Source organism: Bufo bufo, chromosome 6 (genome assembly GCF_905171765.1).
Source record: "Bufo bufo chromosome 6, aBufBuf1.1, whole genome shotgun sequence".
NCBI classification, from domain to species: Eukaryota; Metazoa; Chordata; class Amphibia; order Anura; family Bufonidae; genus Bufo; species Bufo bufo.
The window spans coordinates 101,924,608-101,948,130 of NC_053394.1; the positions used below are offsets into that span (position 1 = coordinate 101,924,608).

Sequence of the window (23,523 nt, forward strand, 5' to 3'; positions counted from 1 at the left end):
GAGGGGTCAATACGAAGGTCAGGCGGTGGAGGATTGGAATCCATTAAACAGGCAAAGAGTCATTACATGGGGAGAAAACAGAATACAGGACACCTTTGCAAGAACTTGGCAAGCTAAGGAACCTATTGCTCAGGTCTCCTTTCACATGGGAAAGGCTCTAAAGTACTCCAGTGTTGCTAGCTATTGGCTGGTGAAGATTGGGGTGTGCAAGTGCTGTCCCTTTAAGAGACAGAGGCAGTGTGCGCTCTCTATGGGCAGGGTTGGAGAGATAGAGTGCGCCCTATGGGCAGCCTGCATGGAGAGACAAAGCAGACATTACCACTAAAGCTGCCAGGAAGAAGGCAGCGGGAGGCACGCTGCCGGGTGAAGTAAGTGTAACAGTTTTATTTGCTCAAAACCAGAAATCCCCTTAAAGTCAATAGTTATGATTCAAAAGAGCAAGTGACTGCTAGCTTACTTTTCTTTCTTCTGATCCACTACGTAATGGCAAGTGCAACATAGGACACCATTCTACTAACATAAATCATTCTAGTCATATTGCAGATGAGTAATCAGGCGGTATGTCCCTTTAAGAAATAATAGATGAGTAGGAGTGGACATTCCCCACCATATAAAAGACACTGAAGGGCCATATTTAGGGCAGTAAGATCAGTGACAGAACGAGAACAAGACCGATCGAGGAAAGAGATCCCTCGAAATACCATCTGCAATCCTCCCTGCCTCTCCTTCCCAAAACCTTTCAGCAGGGAACACAAGAAGACAAGTAATCACGACCATGAGCGAAGGAACAGCTGAAGAACCAAAGCCCAAAACTCCTGGGACTCAACCAAATGTGACCCCTCCTATTACAGGTGAAGCGGAGAGGAAAGTGTTGGGTGAGTATTGTGAACTCAGACAGTATCTAGCAATCCAATAGTACTCTCATGAACTCTCATTGCGCTACAGCACATTAGGATTCTTCAGGTCTCTCATTTTTGTTAAGTAGTTTCCTAATGTTCCTGTCATGGTCTATTTCTGGTCTGGATGAATCACATCTGTTCATTTACTCCCTTATAATATTCCAAATGTGGCATAGCATAGTTATGCATGAGAAGTGAAGACCTTCTCTAATATTACCACCAGTCTTACATAATCTTATCAGTTTAAACACATATGCATTATTTTCTATAAAATATAGAAATGGAACACTTAGGAAACCCAATGCTGAAAACCCTTAAAATGTACTAATATTGTAGCTGTGCACATATGAAACATGACAGACCGAGCTTATAATGGAAGTTTATTACAGTTATGCAAATTCTATTCTTCTGCTGCTGATGATCACTATTATCATTAATGATACATTTTTTTCAGCAACTAAAGTTCAGGGGACTGTGAAATGGTTCAATGTAAGAAATGGCTATGGATTCATAAATCGGTAAGTTTTCAATCAGAGAAATACTTATGATATTTTGGTTTAATATACATATTAAGGCCTCATACACATGGGAGCATACTACACCCATTGACTTCTGTTGTCCTGTACCTCTGTACGCTTAAAAATTCATAGTGAGACATGCATAGGTATATATCTGTCTGATTCCCTAAAGCAGGGATGGCCAACCTGAGGCTCTCCAGCTCTTGCAAAACTACAACTCCCAGCATGCCCAGACTACCTTCAGCTATCAGCCTAAAGCAGGGCATGGTGGGAGCTGTAGTTTTACAACAGCTGGAGAGCTGCAGGTTGGCCATGGCCGCCCAAAAGTGATATGTTCATTCGATACAGCATGGATCACCATATGTTAGCACATGGTGTACCTATACAGAGCCTCTGTAAAACTCCCATGAGGACTGAAACTGTTGTGACTACCATGCTTGTAGGAGTAAAGATTGTGGAGGCGAATTTATCATGAGGGTAATATTTGCAGGTTGTCCGTGTTGGCGTACTTTTCACCAAATTTATGAAATGATGTTATGTTATAAATTTGATGCATTGTTAAATCGAACTCTTTTGTCTAGGAAAGATACTCCAGTTTTCCTACGTCATCCCTCTCCTTGAATGAATTGGAGACTTTTTTTTTTACAAAATTTTAAAAAGTCTCAGTTGATGAATCTGGAGTGAAACTCATTGAGGAACATTTATCAAGACTGGCATACCCACACACACTGGTTTTGATCTAGCTGCACTGGTGTACGATAAATAATAAATTAGGTGCATCTCTGCTGTGCGCCAGAAGCTGAAGTCTACGCCAGCCGGGGTCTGGTGCAGACTACAGCTATAACTTACGTCAGGTTCCGGTGGGCCATGTGCAGCGTACTCAAGTTGTGTGTAATAGAGTTTCTGGGTGTAGTAGTGCAATGACACTAACCTGAGACGGCTGACTCTCTGCATAGGCAGGTGATGATAGAAATTGTTTGTGACGCCAGTGCCAATTAAACGGTGGCACGCCGTTTGCGGATGCAGGAATAAATTGAGGAAACGTAGTATTAAAACAGAACTCCAACTTTAGTAGTTTTCAAGCAGAGACAATATTGGAATCGCAGTTCCTTGGCATACAGTCGATTTTGCAATTCGGTCGATGCAGGCAATTCAGTTACAGCAAGGTGATTACAGAGTGTTGAACACAGGACTTGCAGTACAGGAGCTTGCACTCTAATTCTGTCTGATCCTGGAATATAGCATATCTTCACCAAGGCCCATTAACCTAGTTCTGGCTTTATATCCTTGGCTATAGCTTTAATCAGTACCTCCTCTGTCTTTCTTAGTACCTCTTGCTTTCCTGATCTTTGCCTCTGTCTCTCTCAGCTTCTGGAAACTTCCTCAGGCTCTTGAGCTAACATATTCCTGTTTCTGCATATGGGAATTCAGGAGGGAATCTTCTCCTGGACAGCAGGCTTCAGGCCTGGACTTGTCTCAGACATTGTCTAATCTCCAACTGTAGATTACAGACACTAGACTCTGTCTGCCTTGCACTTCCCTGACTGGGCCTTATATAAACTAGGGCTCCCTAGCTCCCTCTATTGACTAGAAGCTGGAATGACACCCCTAGCAGGCCTGTACATGCAAGTTTCAGTAACAGGAAAATACATACATTACATGACATTTTATAAAACGGACATATACCAACTTCTCCATAACTAAGGAGGGACGACAGCACACCAAGTGACACTTTGGTAGTGACGGGTATTACAGTCCCCGTACACTACACATGTGAAGCTCTTCAGCTAAGCCTGGCCACTTTTCTTGCCACTTCAGCAAAGTGGTGAGAAGCCTAAAAAGTCACAAATTATGGTGCTTAATAAATGTCCCTCAGTAACATAGCTAACCACACTAACTGGAGTAAGTGTTATAAAAATTCAACGTGTTACCTATTTAGCGACTTTTTGAAGCCAGAATTGTGGAATGCAGGGCTAGATAAATTTGCCTTTATATGCTTTATTATAAAACAAACTGCTTTATTATTCTCGTTGTTCTGTCTGTGTTTGGCTTGCCCATAATATGTAAATGTAATGTATATATGTATTTTTTGTTCTAATGATGTGCCCTGGACTGTTTGTGAACTTTGAGGTCCTGGGTTGCTTGGACTGACTACGGTGCTCAGTCTTGTCACGGTAGCTGACAATAAGAATGCTAGGTTCTTGGCTGTTAGCTAACTGGAGGAGGTGCCAGCATTTGCACTGGTCCACAAGAAGTAGGTTGAGCTTGATGTCTGCCATGGGAAGGGACAGCTTGCTGAGTTATGTGCAGGCTGTTGTTGAAGCAATGCGCATTGAACATGTGGTCAGTCCTGGGAGGAGTCAGCTCTGAGAAGACTGCATGGGTTGCTGTGAGAGCTGAGCCAACATGGTTTGGGGTATGGGAAGCCACAACTCTGGGGAGGCTAGAACTGGGTCTATAAGGGGCTGAATGGGACTATTCATCCATGTATAGCGGGAGATTGGCTGCCCTGAGGCTTGTAATATGGCTTTGTAGTTCCAGTCCTGTAGCGTAGTTGACTGAACGGGAGTGTATGGGGGGTTAGTTAAAGGAGGGCTCTTGGTGGAGTACGGCCAGGTGTGAGAGTTACCCTCCTTCTATTTAGCAGACAAAAACTTGTTTTGGAAAAGTTATACTGGTTTTGTATTACGGTTTAACTTATTTTCTAACTGTATGGCCAATATGGAGAATATTGGCTGGACAAATGCTGCAGCATTTGGCCAATAGTCTGCATATTTGCCGGGTTGCAGCCGGATCTCCGCCAGTCCCCATTATAGTTAAAGGGGCCGACAGGCATTCAGGCAGCTTCCGGCAATGCCCGATCCAGAGAGCTCCAGCAGGCTGTTGCTCTAGTGTGAAACTAGCCTAAGATTGTGAGCTCCATTAGGGACAGCAAGTGATGATAATGTCTTTGAAGCGCTGTGGAATATGTCAGCGCTATATAAGTGAGTAATAAATAAATTCCTTTACTTGTGCAACGAAGCCTCAATTCCCAGGGCCCCTTTTGTAATTGTGGCGGTATCCAGGTGTAGGAATGGCCGAGTGGTATAGGGTGGCCTAAAATGTCCCTTCTAGTGTAAGTGAGTGTCACTGTGCTCCTACCTGGATACAGTTGGACCCCAGGCGTTGGCTCCGAAGCAGACAAATAGGGGTGAATAATTGAGGGATAAAAGAATAACTTGAGTCCAGACCTTGTGATGCGGTTTGAATAGCAGATTACTTTGATAAACTTTCCTCAGACACAATCTTCAAACTTTGTCTTGGTCCCAGCAGGCTTTGGCATTAAAACTCTGGCATGCAAACTCGTCTCTGCTACATCTGTTGCTCTCTGGCTCTGCTGTACTGACAGGCTGACTGTATGACTCTGCTTCTTCTTTATAATACAACTTCTCTCTTTGTAGTCTGTCTCTTAATTACGCCAGGGAACTCTCCTCCTGGCTCCTGAGGCTCTAAGCTGTGGCCTCCACATCCAGCAGAGCTGAAGGTGCTCTGGCTGGCTTGGCTTGGCCTGGGCACGTCTAGCAGAGACGTGCCCATCACACCCTCCTTCCCCTAGCAGGGGGTAAACTAGACTAACTAAAACTGATCCCCACCCTTCCTGCAGGAAGTGGGACTCCACAGAGGGGGGTTAGAATGAAATGGAAAGCTCCATTCAACCTAATTGTAGCTCTGCCGTATTTGCTGCCACCTGCTGGTGAACCAGGCATATTACATTTGAACATAACAGTTGTAAAACATTAAAAATGCACAGTGTACAGGACCTGAAATAAATGCATAGATGACATGATATTAGCATACACAGATAGAAGCAGGGCTTAGAGTGGTAATGCCACTCTGGGGTGTTACAATTGCACTGCCCAGGCTTCCATCATCAATCCAGAAGTCACCAAATTGAGCTGATGCAACTCTCCAGGGTCATATTTCTCAAGAATAAAAGTGCATAGAGCTAAGATTTGTAAGTAATAGTTTTTCTTTCTATTTATTATCTTCCTAGAAATGACACCAAAGAAGATGTCTTTGTCCACCAGGTGAGATGTAGTACAATCCATTGTGAGAGTTGGACTATGGATGGTCTATGGCAGGGATGGCCAACCTGAGGCTCTCCAGCTGTTGCAAAACTACAACTCCCATCATTTCCAGACTGCCAGCAACTATCAGCTTACAGCAGGGCATTGTGGGAGTTGTAGTTTTACAACCGCTGGAGAGCCGCAGGTTGGCCATGCCTGGTCTATGGAATCTATAATGAATTCCACCAATTAACTGGAAAACAGTACATGCTATTTGTTTCCCCTTAAAGGGGCTGTCCAGGATTTTACTCTTGATGGTCTATCCTCGGAATAGGCCATCAATATCTGGTTCTCGGGGGTTCTGATACTCCGCACCCCTGTTATTCAACTGTTCTGCAGTAGATCAGGCTCCGGAGGTTTGCACCAGAACTACACAGCTCTGTCCACTGTGTATTGGATGAAGCTGGTTACTACTTCTACAACTGCTCCTATTGAACTGAATAGGGTCAACACTGAAGTTCCCTCCATTACACATTGCCAATTTCTGGTGCTAAAGATACCCTGAAACAGCTGATTTTAGGGGTGCAGGGTGTCAGACCCCTGCTGATCAGATATTGATGGCCTATTCTAAGTGTAAGCCATCATTAGTAAACTCCTGGACAACCCCTATCAAAATACATTTGTCTTTTCTTATTATTTGAAATCTTTTATTCGTCTGGATTTATTTGTGTCTTTATCTACAGATCCTCAGAATGTTTTATGGTTAGGGCAATGATTGATTTGTTAATGACTTCATCCCATCTTATGAGGTGTTAGTGCTGATTAGTTAAAATAAAATACCCATCTACTGTCAGGTCTGTCTGGCTGTAACTCGAGAAAGTCATTGACACTGAGAGGGATGAAGGGTCAATTGGAGAAGTCAATGGACTGGCATGTCTGAATAGCATCACAGCAAGAGATGGAAATGTTAAAAAAACAATATAGTAGGACAAGCGGAATAACAATGCCATTTATTTGTTTGAAAGCACGCTTTGCCTAATTTGGTGATAAGCAGTCAGCGTTACTGGAGGGGCTCCAAGTTTCATGTAGTGTTCCATTCCATTTGATGGCACTGAGCCTGTTACTGCTGATGTCCCATGTAGCAGGCACCTGTTCCCTTCACATACTCTCCAGCACAGCAAAAGTGCTGAGGAGATGAACTTTATGGTCTGAATTACAAGATGAGCTTGTCCTGGTAATAACACTCATTTTAAACCACTTGTCTGTATAGTTTGTACACTTTGCAAGAAAGATGAGTTGTCAAGACTACATTGTACATATGCTATGCAGGGGTTATCAGGTTTGGATAATACAGAAGACGATTGTCCAGGGGGCCTCCACCACCTAGTGTACTAAGGTGCCTTCCAGCCACTCTAGCTATCCAGCTAGCTAGCAGAAGTGGTAATTAATAGTGTTGGGTGAGCCTGCTCTGCTGAACACTAATTTTACTCGAGCAGCGAGATGCTCGGCACATCGTGGTGTTCGGCGATGCTCGAGTCTCCTCCCCCCAATAAACATGCGCAGAGATACTGGCTGGCTGGATTGGCTGGCCGGAACGCGTCATCGGGTGCTATATATGTGTTTGGCTCAGTCTTAGTTAGGGAGAGCTTAGAAGGGACAGATAGTGTAGGGAGTGAAATAGTAATATTTTAGTGAAAAAACTTGTTAGAGACCCAAAAGTCCTTTTAAGGACTATTGTTGTATCTGGCAGCAATATAATTATTAGTGCAACCTGCGCTAAATTGCGTGGAATTGTTAGAGACCCAAAAGTCCTTTTAAGAACAATGTATCTGGCTGCAATATATATTATTAGCGCAACCTGCACTAAATTGTGTGCAATTGTTAGTGCCACTTCTTATAGTGACACAACCTCTGCTACATCTTTTATTTTAAATTTGCGCAGCCTAAATATCTATGACATTCGGCGCAATTGTTTGGCCGCTCGTGACAGTGACATTACCAGAGCTACATCTTCTGTATAAAGTTTGCGCATCCTAAATATCTGTGACATTAATTCAGTGTAACTTTTTATTAGCCGCTGGCGACAGCGGCATTACTTGCGCTATACCTCCTGTATAATGTTAGCGCATTCCAAATATCAGTGACATTAATTCAGTGTAATATTTTATTAGCCGCTCGTGGCAGCGACATTACTTGCGCTATACCTCTTGTATAACGTTTGCGCATCCTAAATATCAGTGACATTTATTCAGTCTAACTTTTTATTAGCCGTTGGTGACAGCTCAATTACTTGCGCTATACCTCCTGTATAAGGACCAGTGCGATGAGGTGGTTGGTTGGATTGCAGCAGATGATGCTTCCAGTCGGTTAAGCACCACCCTGTCTTCCACAAAGTCCAGTCTCAGTAGCCAAGAGTCTGGTCAACACAATCATCACCCTGATACTCCTTCCCACCATGGAGAGTCTTGGAAACAAGTGATCCCACACTCGGATATTCCGAGGAGCTCTTTTCATCGCCATTCCTTGATTTGGGCCTCTCGACAAGCCCGCTTGAAGAGGGACATGAGGAGCTATTGTGCCCTGATTTCCAAACTCTTGAGCATCCACAGTCACAAGAAGATGACGGTGGGGAATGGCAATTAGTGTTTCACAAGGTGGATGATGATGAGACACAGTTGCCAATAAGTCGACCGCAATTAGTGTCTCAAGAGGTTCATGATAAGGATGAGACACAGTTGTCAATAACTGAGGTTGTTGTTAGGTCAACAATTCAGGAGGATGAGCAGAATGAGGAAGGTGAAGAGGAGATGGTGGACGAGGAAGACACTGACCCAACCTGGGAAGGTGGCAAGCCGAGCGAGGACAGCAGTACAGAGGGGGAGGGATCCGCTGCACCGCAACAGGCTGGAAGAGGCAGTGGGGTGTCAAAAGGGAGAAGGCGGGCCACACCAAACAGGTCCGCAACTGTTGCCTGGAGCACCCCCTTGCGGCAATCTCCCTTGCCAAGGGCTAGGTGTTCCGCAGTCTGGCGCTTTTTTGAGGAAAGTGCGGACGATAAAGAATAGGCAATTGCAACCTGTGCCGCACCAAAATGAGCAGGGGCGTAAACACTAGCAACCTCACCACCACCAGCATGATCCGCCACATGGCATCAAAGCACCCTACTAGGTGGCTGAACGCCTGGGTCCACAATCAGTGTCTGTGGTTCACACCACTACCTCCTCTTCCCCTGTGTTATGTGCTCGCCAATGCCCTGTCCAAGACGCAGGCCCGGATGCCTCCCATGCACCTGGACTTTTGCAAGCACCATCAGCGACCACATACACTTCTGTGTCCCAGCGCAGCATACAGATGTCTATACCCCAGGCCTTTGAACGAAAGAGCAAATACCCAGCCATCCACCCACAGGCCATAGCACTAAGCACCTTTCCAAATTGCTGGCCCTGGAAATGTTGCCATTTAGGCTTCTGAACACTAAGGCTTTCCGCAGCCTGATGGCTGTGGCTTTCCCACGTTACTCTGTCGCCAGCTGCCAATATTTTTCATGGTGTGCAGTCCTAGCCTTACACCAGCATGTGTCCCGTAACATCACCCGTGCCCTGACCAACGCAGTTATTGGGAAGGTCCACTTAACAACTGACACATGGACAAGTGCTTTTGGCCAGGGACGCTACATTTCCCTGACGACACACTGGGTGAACTTTGTGGAGGCTGGGAGCGAGTCGTACCCTGGGGTGGCACATGTGCTACTGATGCCAAGGATTGCGGGCCCTATTTCCATCAGGGTTTCCGCCACCATCTACATTAGTGGCTGCAGCACCCTTCTCCTCCACCACCGCCTCCTCCACTTCCACCTCTGAATTATCATCTTGCAGCACCAGTCAGACATCAGTCAGTAGCTGGAAACAGTGCAGCACTGCAGTGGGGAAGCAGCAACAGGCCGTGCCTAAACTGATCTGCTTAGGTGACAAACAGCACACCGCCGCAGAGCTGTGGCAGGGTATAAGAGACCAGACTGAGCTGTGGCTCTCGCCACTCAACCTAGAACCAGGCATGATTGTGTCTGATAATGGCCGTAATTTGGTGGCGGCTTTGGAGCTCGGCAAGCTCACACACATACCATGCCTAGCTCACTTTTTCAACCTAGTGGTACAGCGGTTTCTCAAAACCTACCCCAATTTGCCTGAGCTACTGGTGAAGGTACGCCGCGTGTGTGCCCATTTCCGCAAGTCATCGACAGCTTCCGCCGGTCTGGCAACGCTGCAGCAGCGCTTGCAATTGCCAGCTCACCGACTGTTGTGCGACATGAGCATGCGCTGGAACTCGACGTTCCACATGTTAGCCAGGATTTGTGAGCAGCAGAGGGCAGTAGTGGAATACCAGCTGCAACATGGTCGTCGCCTTTCCAGTCAGCTTCCGCTCTTCACAAGCGACGAGTGGGCATTGATGTCTGACCTCTGTGAGGTTTTACACAACTTTGAGGAATCAACACAGATGGTGAACGGCGATAACGCTATTATCAACGTAACAATCCCACTTCTGTGTCTACTCAAACGCTCGCTGCTCACAATCAAAGCGGACGCAAACCACCCTCAGTTCTCAGCACGAACTGGATGATGAGGAGGAGGAGGAGCAGGAGACTGTTGCCTCCGCTACAGAGGGTAGTACCCATGGAAGTCTTATTCCATCTGTTTAGCGTGGATGGGCAGAAGAGGAGGAGGAGGAGGAAGAGGATGAGGAGATTGAGAGTCATCCTCCTGATGAGGACAGCAAAGTCTTGTCTGTTGGGACTCTGGCACACATGGCTGACTTTATATTATGCTGCCTTTCCCGTGACCCTCGCGTTGTACGCATTTTGGCTAACACCGATTACTGGTTGTTCACCCTTCTCGACCCCCGCTACAAAGAGAACTTCTCATCTCTCATTCCTGTGGTGGAGAGGACGAACAAAATGGTGCAATACCAGAAGGTCCTTGTGGAAAAATTGCTTAAAAAATGTCCAGCTGACAACGCTGGCTGCAGAGTATGTAGTTCCTTGGCCAACCGAGGAGGGGAAACGAGGGGAACACACAGCAGTTCCAACAGAGGCAGGGCAACACTCTCCAAGGCCTGGGACAGTTTTATGACACCTCGCCAGCACCCTCAACCTGATGCACGGCCTAGTGTCACAAGGAGGGAAACATTTTGGAAGATGGTGAAGGAGTACGTAGCAGACAGTGTCAGCGTCCTCAGTGATGCCTCTGTGCCTTACAACTATTGGGGGTCCAAGCTGTACTTGTGTCACGAATTAGCACTCTACGCCTTGGAGCGTTTTGTCAGAGCGTGTATTTAGTGCTGCTGGGGACATAACTGATAAGCGCATCTGCCTGTCAACTAAAAATGCTGACCAGTTGACTCTTATAAAAATGAACAAGGCCTGGATTGCCCCTGACTTCTCTACTCCACCAGAGGAAAGCGGCTGAACATAAAGGCACTCTAAATTAGGTTTTTATGGTGTGTTGAATACACTGTATTCCCATGTTTTAGAAGGCCAGCTCAGCAGCAGGTCCTCACCAATAATGTTTTAGAGGGTCACCAGTAGGCCCTTGCCGATAATTTTTTTGAGGGTCACCAGCAGGCCCTCGTTCCTAATGTTTTAGAGGGTCAGCTCAGCAGCAGGCCCTCACCCATAATGTTTAAGAGGGTCACCAACAGGCCCTCACCCATAATGTTTTAGAGGGTCACCAGCAGGCCCTCGCCCATAATGTTTTAGAGGGTCACCAGCAGGCCCTTGTTCATAATGTTTTTGAGGGTCACCACAGGCCCTCGTCCCTAATGTTTTAGATGGTCAGATCAGCAGCAGGCACTCGACCCTAATGTTTTTAAAGGTCAGCTTAGCAGCAGACCCTCACCCCTAATGTTTTAGATGGTCAGCTCAGCAGCAGACCCTCATGCCTAATGTTTTAGATGGTCATATCAGTAGCAGGCCCTCGCCCCTAAAGTTTTAGATGGTCAGATCAAGAGCAGGCACTCGCCCCTAATGTTTAAGATGGTCAGATCAGCAGCAGGTCCTCACCCCTAATGTTTTAGATGGTCAGCTCAGCAACAGGCCCTCGCCCCTAATGTTTTAGGTAGTCACATCAGCAGCAGGCCCTCACCCCTAATAGTTTTTGAGGGTCACCAGCAGGCCATCAATCATAATTTTTCAAGGGTGTGTAGGATGCCCTCCTTTATGTGTAATTAAGTGTGTATTGTAGTGCCGGTTCCTTGTAAGACTGCTGGTACTCAGGACAGGGGTTAGGATAAGAGAAATACCACAAGGCCCCCCGTTATTCACTTATCCTATAACAAAGGACACGAACACCGTTTAACTTTAACTTGCTTTACTGGGTGATGATCGGCCACAGCTAAACATTATAACGTCAAATTAAACTCCTCCTCCAACCACTCCTTCAGTGCGGTGTGCCAACCCCTGAACCCCAGAGGTCACGTGCGCCAAATCTGTTCCCACCATGCTCCTGTTCTCTACATTGCCGCCAGCTGTGACTTTCGAATTCTGCTCCAACTCCGGAACCTCAAACAAAAGAAAAACAACATGACCATCTAAATACAAACAAACACAACCATAAAGGGAGGGATGGCGGGACCAGCTTGCCCTCACCGTACAGAGGAAGAGGCAGGAGCAGAGGGGGGAGTATATATCACCTTGTCATTGCCTCCTCCCCTTCCTGCTCCATAGCCCCACCACCGCACATTTAACCCTTCCACCCCCCGCTCCCAACTCCCTTAACCCCACATCGCCCAAACGGGCACAGATTGCAGGATTAAGGCAGAGGAGAGAAGAAACAGGGGGGAGGGGGCCCATTCTCATAACCCGGGAAGGGGATGGGGGCACCATCAGTCCCTCATCACCCTCCCTAAACCGTCGGGTGCTCTCCAGACTGCTGGTACTCAGGACAGGGGTTAGGAGAAGAGAAATATCACCAGGCCCCCCGTTATTCACTTATCCTATAACAAAGGACACAAACACCGTTTAACTTTAACTTGCTTTACTGGGTGATGATCGGCCACAGCTAAACATTATAACGTCAAATTAAACTCCTCCTCCAACCACTCCTTCGGTGCGGTGTGCCAACCCCTGGACCCCAGAGGGCACGTGCGCCAAATCTGTTCCCACCATGCTCCTGTTCTCTACATTGCCGCCACGGAGGACGACCGACTTTTATACGGGACTCCGACCACCACCCAGCAAAAAGAAGCCTTGTTCAATGCCATCTTGGAGACAAGACAAAAATATATCCAATCCAATTTCTGTCAGGTGTACCCCATCCGGTCTCATCAACGCCCTATTGTCACCTTCCAATTGTCGGTGACGAACCGTCACCCCACCTCGGGAGCTCACAAAGCGTGAAATACGGGCATTTAAGGTTTTCCGGCACCTCTCCAGTGCCTCTCCATCCCGAGCCCTATGCCACACCACTCGGGGAACCACCTCCGACCACACCAATTCCCTAAAGAAGGCCAAGAACCTTTCCAGATCAGAGCGCATAAGCGCCATTAACTCAGTCAGCCGCAGGGCGCAGAGATCATTTCCGCCTGCATGAATCACCAGTATGACCGACCCCACAGTCCGGAGACCCAAATCAACCACCTCAGGTAACAGCTGTGACCATCGAAGGCCCCGTATACCCTTCCAAAAAAACTCTACTTCCCTGAATCCAAGGCTCCGACCTCCAGGCCTGCGTTCCGCCCTCTGCGCCGCCCAAAATATGTAAGAGTGGCCCAACAGCCACACCACCGGACGAACAGCCCCTGAAAGAGAAAAAACAATGAAACATAGATCTGCCATGAATACCTTAATCACTTTTTATTTTTATTTTTTTGTGTCAATAATGCAATGACTGCAAACATAGTAACTCAAACCAGCAGATCAGGGCGAATATATCGCGCAAAGCAGGCCGACCGCCACCTACCACTATAGGGAACAGCTCCAGCAGAGTAAGGTTCCGAACGAGCCCCGAGGCATGCCAATCCTCCGGCCAGGAAGATGCGCACCACTCCATGACCAGGATTGTGCCAAAACCACATGAGCCAGCCGCATCAGACCACAACGCCAGCTCCGAGTTTGAAACCTCCGCAGCAATAAAGCAAGTGTGACCGTTATAGGAACCTAAAAAGGAACGCCATTTTGAAACCTCCGCAGCAATAAAGCAAGTGTGACCGTTATAGGAACCTAAAAAGGAATGCCATACCATCAAGTCATTGCGGACTCCGTGCGTAGCCAAAGAGAGGCGCCGTGAAAAAACACGTCCCATGGGCATGACTCGGCACGCAAAGCAAAGTAAACCCAAGAGAGCCTGGAGTTGCCATAAGGAAACCTTCCTTACCACCAAAAAAACATCAATCAATCCCATGAGATTAATCAATTTGTCCGAAGGGAGACGAAAGACCATAGCGACTGTATCAATCTCAATTCCTAAAAAGGAGAGACAGGTCACCGGACCCTCCATTTTTTCCGCCGAGAAGGGGACTCCAAAACGCGCCATTAACTTGAGAAAGGTAGACAGTAGAAACCGGCAGCCGTCCCCTTCCCGCGGAGCCACAAAAAGGAAGTCGTCAAGATAATGAATCACCGACGAGAACCCAGACTCGACACGCACAACCCATTCCAAAAATTTGCTGAACATCTCGAAATAATGGCACGAAATAGAGCACCCCATGGGCAAGCACATGTCATAATAAAAAAGGCCCTCGAAACAACCCCCCAGCAAATAAAAACAATCAGGGTGAATGGGCAGAAGTCTAAATGCCGACTCTATATCTGATTTGGCCAGAAGGGCACCCTGACCCGCTGTTCTCACCAAAGTCACTGCTCTATCAAACGAGACATACGTTACCGATGCCTCCTCATGGAGGATAGCATCGTTAACAGACGAACCCCGGGGATGAGATAGATGATGTTTGAGGCGGAATTTACCTGTCTCTTTTTTGGGAACCACGCCCCATGGAGAAACCCTCAAGTTAGGGAAAGGGGGGGCTACAAAAGGGCCAGCAATCCTTCCCGCTGACACCTCCTTCCGCAACTTAGCCTCGAAGGGCCCCCACATGACAGGCATTCGAGCTTGTATTTGCACAAACCGGCATACTTGCAGAAACCTTCATTGACGACCAGGCGCGTGCTGGTTGTTTAAACGGCCACTGGTCCCTGGGCTGCGGAGGCCCCGGTCCCAGCGGCCACCCCTTGAAAGGAAGGGGGTCGTTTGGACACCATCAGACGAAGCCATAAATCCGTGGCCTTCACCCCCCACCCCAGCGTTGGCTGTAGCGCCAAACGTCTCCTAAACTCCTCATCATATCTCCACCACGCACTGCCCCCGTGAGCCTTATACGCACTATAGATGGTGTCCAAGTATATGAATAATTCAGAACAGCGCTCGGGTGCCGCTGACCCATAACGCAACCCAGAACCGAGAATGCTTGTAACCAATTGTTCATAGTCTTTGACACCTTCCCCCTCCTGTCATACGGCTTATCTAAAAAACGTTTCTCTTTATCTACCGTATGTTGGTCCACCGATATCAGAGACCAAATGTCCACATATTGGTTGAACCAAATTTTTTCCCGTACCGCCTCATCTAAATGAGAACCTAAGGGACTAACCCCGCAAAAAAAGGAATCCCTATGCACACTCGCCAACACCGGGGGGACCCTCCCAGAGGACGACGAGGCCTCCTGCGGATCAGACCCCAGTTCCGGCGCTGTAGACGCAGGAGCCGCTGGGGGCAACAAGGACGGCAATTTGTCTAACAAGGATTTCAGCAACACTTCCAGAACTGCACTGGATCCACCCGCCCCCCATGCCCCAGCATATTGGTACTCACCAGATGAAGAAGGCATCAGCGCCGCCATTGCAGGTACAGGCACAACATCCCTGTGGACCGCCGAAGTAGCCAGGCTAGAGGCCCTGGACCCATCAACCGGAACTGGTCTGCCCCGTCTGGAACGCGGTGTACGAACAGACTCCTCCGATGCACCCGAGGACCCATCCGAGGACGACGGGAAGCGCCATCGAGAGGATCTGGACCGCCGACTGTACCTAGACGACTGTGAACCCCCGCCGCGAATGGCGACTACGGAGGTCACGCCGGCTCCTACTCCTGCTGTCCACTGACGAGGAGGGGGACAAGGACAACTCCCTGCGCCTGCGTGATCGGACGGGGGGGAGGGGCCGCAAGTGGCTGAGAGGGTTGTAAGGGGGGGGCCAAGTGGGAGTCACCGGCATTGGCTGAACGGCCTGAGCTAGCCCCAACCCCACAGGGGGGGGCAATATGTCACCCTGCAGAGGTGGAGGGGGGGGGTGCCTGCTGAGACTCCGGAGGGGTTAATGGGCGGTCCTCTGCCGCCTCAACACTATTGCTGGACCCCATAGTACACACTCCCGCCACCTGCCAAGCTGAGGCACACAGTGGCTGAAGCGGAGGGAGGGGAGGAAGCGGAAGGGGCGGGGCAATCTCCCGGCGGCGCGAAACCGCCGCCGGCTGGCGCACAGAGGCCGCGCGCCTGCGCATCACTACAGAGCCTGGAGAGGAAGGCGGAGAGTGCCCCAGACGCGCAGGAGGGCGGTGAGTCCTCCCCAATTGCCGCTCGGCTGGCATGACAAAGGGGTTGGGTGGGAGTGGGGAAGTCACCTGCAGCGTCCCCACCGCATCAGGCATCACGGGCGCAGGAGGGATGGAGGAAGAGGGAGCGCTCAGGCTGCCCAGGAATAAACGCAGCCAGCCCTCCCCTTCCTCACTAAATCTCACCAGGAGCGCGTCGCGGAGGTGGGGGACAGGCAGCCAGCAGAGCCTACCAGCTTGCCCTCACCATACAGAGGAAGAGGCAGGAGCAGAGGGGAGAGTATATATCACCTTGTCATTGCCTCCTCCCCTTCCTGCTCCATAGCCCCACCACCGCACATTTAATCCTTCCACCCCCCGCTCCCAACTCCCTTAACCCCACATCGCCCAAACGGGCACAGATTGCAGGATTAAGGCAGAGGAGAGAAGAAACAGGGGGGAGGGGGCCCATTCTCATAACCCGGGAAGGGGATGGGGGCACCATCAGTCCCTCATCACCCTCCCTAAACTGTCGGGTGCTCTCCATTTTTGGCAGCCCTTTCGCTTAGTGCATAGGCTTTATGAGTGTAGGAGTCCCACTACCTGAACAATTGTACCACAATGTGAATGAGGCCCTCCTTTATGTGATATACAGGTTGTATTGGAGTGCCTCTTCCTTGAAATTTTTGGCAGCACTTGCACTTTATATACAAGTAAATATACAGGAAAGAATGTTTCCTAACAATTTTTCCTCTAAAATCAATTTTATCTTTGGTTTTGTGCATATTATTGTCAGTCTGTAAAAGTGGCGTACTACTCGGACAACATCGTTCCCAGCAGCGACCTGGGAGTCCAAGATGCAGCCATACATCCTCCCCATGCTGTTCCTGAACCATTTCAGTGGTGTTTCCATCAATTTCTGACCTTTTCCTGTGAACCAGACACCCTCCCCTCTTCAGAGCAGGGGGTGCCTGGTTTAATGCTCTGGTTCTCCCATTGACCTCTATTTTGCTCGAGTGCTCTGTAGAGCACCCGAGCATCCCGATGTGTTCTACTCGAGCACCTGAGCACTTTTGTGCTCGACCAACTGTAGTAATTAAGCACCTTTTACCAAAGGCTAGAGAATCCATAGTTCACAACAGTAATCCATCTCAATATGGTTTCATGCTTTTTGCTTTGAGAACTGCATAAGCAGACACCACTCTAGTAAAAGGTCATCACTGACATAGGATAGCAGCAGTAACTGGCCAGTGATGACATGTTCATCGATCACGTGGCTTAGGAGGTGCTCAGCTCCATTTAAAGGGAGTCTGTCACCACAATTTGCCCTTATAGACCACTTACATAGCACAACTATAGATAACTATGTAAGTGTTCTATAAGGGTAAATTGTGGTGACAGACTCCCTTTAAGTGAATGGGGCTGGGCTGCAATACCAAGAACAGCCATTATATAATGTACGGCGCTGTACTTGGTGACCTGTGAGTTCAACCTGGTAGAAAAATGTGAGCTACAGCAGCATCTCCATAAACTTCTTTATTCAGACTTCCAAGGTGCGGTACAAAAATTGCAACGTTTCGGCTAGATATAGCCTTTGTCAAGCTTGACAAAGGCTATATCTAGCCGAAACGTAGCAATTTCGAGCTTGACAAAGGCTATATCTAGCCGAAACGTTGCAATTTTTGTACCGCACCTTGGAAGTCTGAATAAAGAAGTTTATGGAGATGCTGCTGTAGCTCACATTTTTCTACCACGTTCATCTTGATCGCCTTGGATCTGGGGTCGTTTGGCTCAGCTGCTGCATTCCAGAACCCTAGCTCTGGTAAACCTGTTTTTGTGTGCTGCTCTTAACCTTTGTTTTTCGCTGTGAGTTCGACCTGTGACTGATCAGATACTGATGACCTATCCAGAGGATAAGTCCTCAGTTAGAAAGTCTTGGAAAACCCATTTAACAAAGGATTACACGTGCTAAAATTCATGTCCATATTAGATTGTTTTTTTGGTCCTGTCAACCATGTACACTTTTTGTCACGGCTTTTGGTTTGCGCTGTGACACTGTTGCCACACTTGCAGTTGCCCGCGGCAACGTGTTGCTGTGAGAGCATGTGGTGGCAGTGTCTCAGCCTTCTGGGTGATTGCCGGGACATGATTGCCATGCATGCTGTTGCCGGTGGTAACGTGTGGTTTAGTATGCTTGTGTGTGCACTTCCCCTTTAAGTTGTAGCCTCTCTCTGTCTGGTGCTGTATGGGTTAACTCCCTGACTGGGTGTGGTCACTTGACTTTTATCTTCTGTGGTCTCCTGGCTGGAGTCAGTGGTACTTCAGCTGTCGTTGGTGCTGGAGTCTGTCCAGTGAGGGCCACGGTTGTGGTCATACTGTCGACGGTGGGGAGTAAGGGAAACCCCCCACTGTGCGGTGTCAAAGGGGATCAGCCTGGCCAAAAGGAGTAATAAGGGAGCAGGTCACCTCCTACAGCGTCCCTAATCCTCTCCCTGACTCCTCACCGTATGAGCAGACCCTGATGGTAGGACGACTCATACTCAGTATTCCTAGAGACCCTAAGTCGCCCTGGTAATCCCTCACCAAGGAGCAGGGAAGAGACGACCTGTTCATCCCAGTCATGGAGGAACAGGAGTCTCTATCTGAGGCCAGGCTGCAAGGAGAGGGGAACACATAAAGCATAAAAAGATGGCAGGTAAGCGAAACCAATAACACACCTACCTGACACAGACACACTGACTGGAACCCGTGCACAAGTGCTGCTGTCCACAGCAACATTAAAGGACACAGCACACGCCACACAGGAACCCAGGACACCCATAGGTGCAATAAACATGAGACAGGGAAATGTCTAGCAAACATGCTGGACACCAAACACCACCGGACATGTAACACCAAACTAGAATACAAACACCCTGAACATAACCCACTCCATACAAATAGGGACAGGAAGGGAAGGAGACACCGGGATGACATTGAACATCTATGACCACAAGGGTGGCCCTCACTAGACAGATGGAACACCCTGGACTGGAGCAGAGCTCCAGCACCAATGACAGCTGAAGTACCACTGACTCCAGCCAGGAAACCACAGAAGATAAAAGTCAAGTGACCACACCCAGTCAGGGAGTTAACCCTTACAGCACCATACAGTGGGAGGCTACAACTTAAAGGGGAAGTGCACACACAAGCATACTAAGCCACACGTTACCACCGGCAACAGCATGTCCCGGCAATCACCCAGAAGGCTGAGACACTGCCACCACATGCTCTCACAGCAACACGTTGCCGCGGGCAACCGCAAGTGTGGCAACAGTGTCACAGAGCAAACCAAAAGCCGTGACACTTTTATTTTTCTTGACCAAGGGCTTCCACCAGCCTTGAACACATCAGGTGGAAGGTTGCTTTTAGTATACAGTTTTCTAAAATGTTTGTTTTTTTGCTTCACAGACAGCAATCAAGAAAAATAATCCTCGCAAATACCTGCGAAGTGTAGGGGATGGAGAGGTGGTGGAGTTTGATGTTGTTGCTGGGGAAAAGGTAAGGGGCCTGCTATTGTGGCTAGCTTACTGCATCATATTGACAGGACATGTGACATCATCATCTGGGGTCTTACAAAACAATGCCACTATTATCTTATCCCAATTTCTGGGTTTGGTCTCCACTCCAACAGTAGTGGGCAGGCTCAACCTCTGCTGAATTCACACATCTCCTTGCGCAGCTGATGGGGAAGGAGGATCAGGGCGCCCTTCCTGGTGATTGGTTAGGGTCCCAGTGGTCAGACCCCCCCCCCCCCACTGATCTAATACTGATTGATAGGTGACACATCTTTTTGTCCAGAATACCCCTTTAAGTGCCATTTTCTTGTGCTTCATAAAGAAATGCAATTACTTGTCCTTTCAAAACCTATATTTTCAGGGTGCTGAAGCAGCTAATGTAACTGGCCCAAAAGGAGCTCCAGTCCAAGGTAGTCGTTATGCTGCTGATCGCCGTAGATATCGCCGTGGGTACTATGGGCGCAGGAGAGGACCTTCAAGGGAGGTATGTAATAGTTTACTATAGCTGTGGACTATCAATGTTGTTTGTTTTCACAGTATGTGTAACTATATCCTACTTGAACTACAAGAAAAAGGGGGTCAGTCAGGACATCCCAAAGCGCAGGTGCACGTCGCTATGGCTAGAAACACAAAAAAAATAAAAAAAATACACAATGCAACAGCACTCTGCTGTTGCATTGTGTTTTTTTTCTTTTCTTTATATCCTACTTGAAAGCATACGCACATGTAAACTTCTGTCATGAATGCAGTATGATAAATAATAATTTTATAATATTTATACAGAAATTAGTACTGAAAATGCTTAAAGGGAGTCTTTCACCTAAAATTACCATTATAGACGAGGGGCCTGGGCAACGGCCGCATGAACGCCGCCCATGGGCACCTTCAGAAGCTAATTAACATATCGAATAAAAGTGTTTTTCTGAGAAAATCGGCGATGGACAGCAATATGGAAGGTAGCATTCTAATATGGGGAATGTAATAAAGATCCTGATGTTAGTTTTCTACTGTATAATGGTGATTTTAGGTGAAAGGTAATATCTATTGAAATCAAGACTGCGGCAAAGATAACTATTATCACAGTTAGCATATCACTATATTCAAAATGGTAAAGGTTCCGACTATAAGTAGTAACTAAATGAAAAAACACATCCAGTAATTAAATGGGGTTTCCCCAGTAAACATGGCTCTGAATTTTTATATTACAGTCCTGATCAAAAGTTTAAGACCACTTGAAAAATGGCAAAAAATCATATTTTACATTGTTGGATCTTAACAAGTAGAGCTTCAACATGCAACAAGAAGAAATGAGAGTGAGACAAAACATTTTTTGAGCATTCAATTAATTGAAAATAACGATTAAACTGAAACAGGCTGTTTTTCAGCTGATCCAAATTTTAGTACCACATGCCTTTAAAAGGCCAAGTCTGTGCAAAGATGTGGATTCATTGTCATTTTCTGTCAGGTAGTCACACGTTGTGATGGCAAAGGCAAAAAAACTCTTCCTTTTTGAACGTGGTCGGGTTGTTGAACTGCATAAGCAGGGTCTCTCACAGCGCGCCATCGCTGCTGAGGTGGGACGCAGTAAGACAGTCATTTGGAATTTCTTAAATGATCCTGAGGGTTACGGAACAAAAAAGTCAAGTGGAAGACCCAAAAAAATGTCATCAGCACTGAGCCGGGGATCCAATTGGCTGTCCGTCAAGACACTGGACGATCCTCGACCCAAATTAAGGCCCTTACTGGTGCTGACTGCAGCCCCATAACCATCAGACGGCATCTGAGACTGAAGGGCTTCAAAAAGAAAAAACGTCTTCAAAGACCTCGTCTCCTTGAACGCCACAGAACTGCTCGTTTGGACTTTGCAAGAGAGCACCAAACATGGGACATTCAAAGGTGGAAGAAAGTTTTATTCTCTGATGAGAATTTTTTTTACCTTGATGGTCCTGATGGTTTCCAACGTTACTGGCATGACAAGCAGATTCCACCTGAGATGTTTTCTACACGCCACATTGGAGGGGCGCCATAATGGTCTGGGGTGCTTTTTCCTTCAGTGGAACAATGGAGCTTCAGAGAGTGCAGGGGTGTCAAACGGCCGCTGGCTATGTCCAGATGTTGCAGAGAGCATTCCTCATGACTGAGGGCCCTCGTCTGTGTGGTAACGACTGTGTTTTTCATCAGGACAAAGCTACAGTACACAATGCCCGCAGGACAAGGGACTTCTTCCAGGAGAATAACATCACTCTTTTGGCCCATCCTGCGTGTTCCCCTGATCTAAATCCAATTGAGAACCTTTGGGGATGGATGGCAAGGGAAGTTTACAAAAAAGGACAACAGTTCCAGACAGTAGATGGCCTTCGTGCAGCCGTCTTCACCACTTGGAGAAATGTTCCCACTCACCTCATGGAAACGCTTGCATCAAGCATGCCGAAACAAATTTTTGAAGTGATAAACAATAACGGCGGAGCTACTCATTACTGAGTTCATGTTTGGAAGTTGGATTTCTGTTTTGGGGGGTTTAGTTTTTTTTTGGAGGTGTGGTCCTAAACTTTTGATCAGCTGAAAAACAGCCTGTTTCAGTTTATTCGTTGTTTTCATTAAATTGAATGCTCAAAAAATGTTTTGTCTCACTTCCATTTCTTCTTGTTGCATGTTGAAGCTCTACTTGGAACCTTATTAAGATCCAGCCATGCTAAATATGATTTTTTGCAATTTTTCAAGTGGTCTTAAACTTTTGATCAGGACTTTATCAAGCTTGCATGTCTTGCCTCTTACAATGGGTCCCCTGCTCAAGTGTTGGGACCACTTGACCAACTGAAATTACCGCCTTTCCTTTCATGGCTACTGGGAAACCCATATAGGGGGATCACAAAAGAGATGGAAATGATGTGGCTTTTTACGGTGGATGAGAGATTACATTTCATCCACATATTGCAAAAATTTTATGCACAAAATTGACCTGTGATGTGGATTTTTAAATTTCTGTCCTGGAAAGACCGTAAATTTGTAGCAGATTTTCTACATTGACTTCAATGGGGGTGAGTAAATTCACAATTAAATCCTAGTGTTGCGAATTTTGATGCATATTACTGACAGATCCTTAGCAAAATATGCAGGTGCAGAGTGCAAACAATAGTAGAAAATACAAAAAATATTTGCTCCACCTATCCACCTTACTAATGCTTTTCACACCCATGGTGACACTTTCCTGGTCCTGTCAGCCTCTGGTTGCCAGGCTCTAGTAAGGACATTGCATTGCGATAAGCTAAAGTGATCATGTGCTGACCAGGGGCATAGCTAAAGGCTCATGGGCCCTGGTGCAAGAGTTCAACTTGTGCCCCCCTTTCCTCAGTGCTTTGTGGCCATGGGCAGGGGAGCACATAGCCTTCCTTCTGCTTGAGAAAAATAAAAATGGCAACCCCCACTCCCATGACAAATTCTTGACCCACCAGCCAGAGGTGTAACTTAAAGATTCTGGGCCCCAGTGCAAAATCTATAACGGAGCCCCCAGAACGTGCACTTTCTATAATACTGGTGTCTTCCCTCACGGGTCTTTGGACCCTCTTGGGCTCCTGGGCCCAGTAGCAACTGCTACTTCTGCACCCCCTGTAGCTATGCTCTTGGTGCTGACATGTCTTTGGTAGAGACAAGTAAGAAAATATAATTGGGGAACCAGGAAAGTGGTGGCACAGGTATGGCACGGGATATGTAAGATGAAGAATATTTTTTTCTATTTTATGCAATCAAGTGTTTGAATCCATAGGCAAATCTGGAACAAATTTCTCCACAAAATCCACATGATGTGGTGCGGATTTGTCTTGCAGATTTTTTTAGCGGAAATCAACCACCAAAACAGGCAATGTAATAGAGCTGATATAGATGTCACAGCTCTAACTTGTAAAAGACTGTCAGTGGTTTCTTCCTGG

The 23,523-nt window shown here is 47.4% G+C and overlaps 1 protein-coding gene across 2 annotated transcripts in view; it reads left to right on the plus strand.

Moving 5' to 3' along the window:
* The first annotated feature begins 641 nt into the window (after positions 1–641).
* LOC121005861 (Y-box-binding protein 3-like) overlaps positions 642–23,523 on the plus strand; it is a 41,677-nt gene continuing 18,795 nt past the window's right edge. The window contains exons 1-5 of one of the 2 annotated variants that reach the window (XM_040438657.1): positions 642–875; positions 1,354–1,417; positions 5,451–5,484; positions 19,491–19,580; positions 19,959–20,081. In XM_040438657.1, the coding sequence (XP_040294591.1) occupies positions 776–875; positions 1,354–1,417; positions 5,451–5,484; positions 19,491–19,580; positions 19,959–20,081 (411 nt within the window). In that variant the 5' untranslated portion in view covers positions 642–775. The remainder of the gene's footprint in view (positions 876–1,353; positions 1,418–5,450; positions 5,485–19,490; positions 19,581–19,958; positions 20,082–23,523) is intronic. The other variant, XM_040438655.1, reaches the window with a different exon arrangement.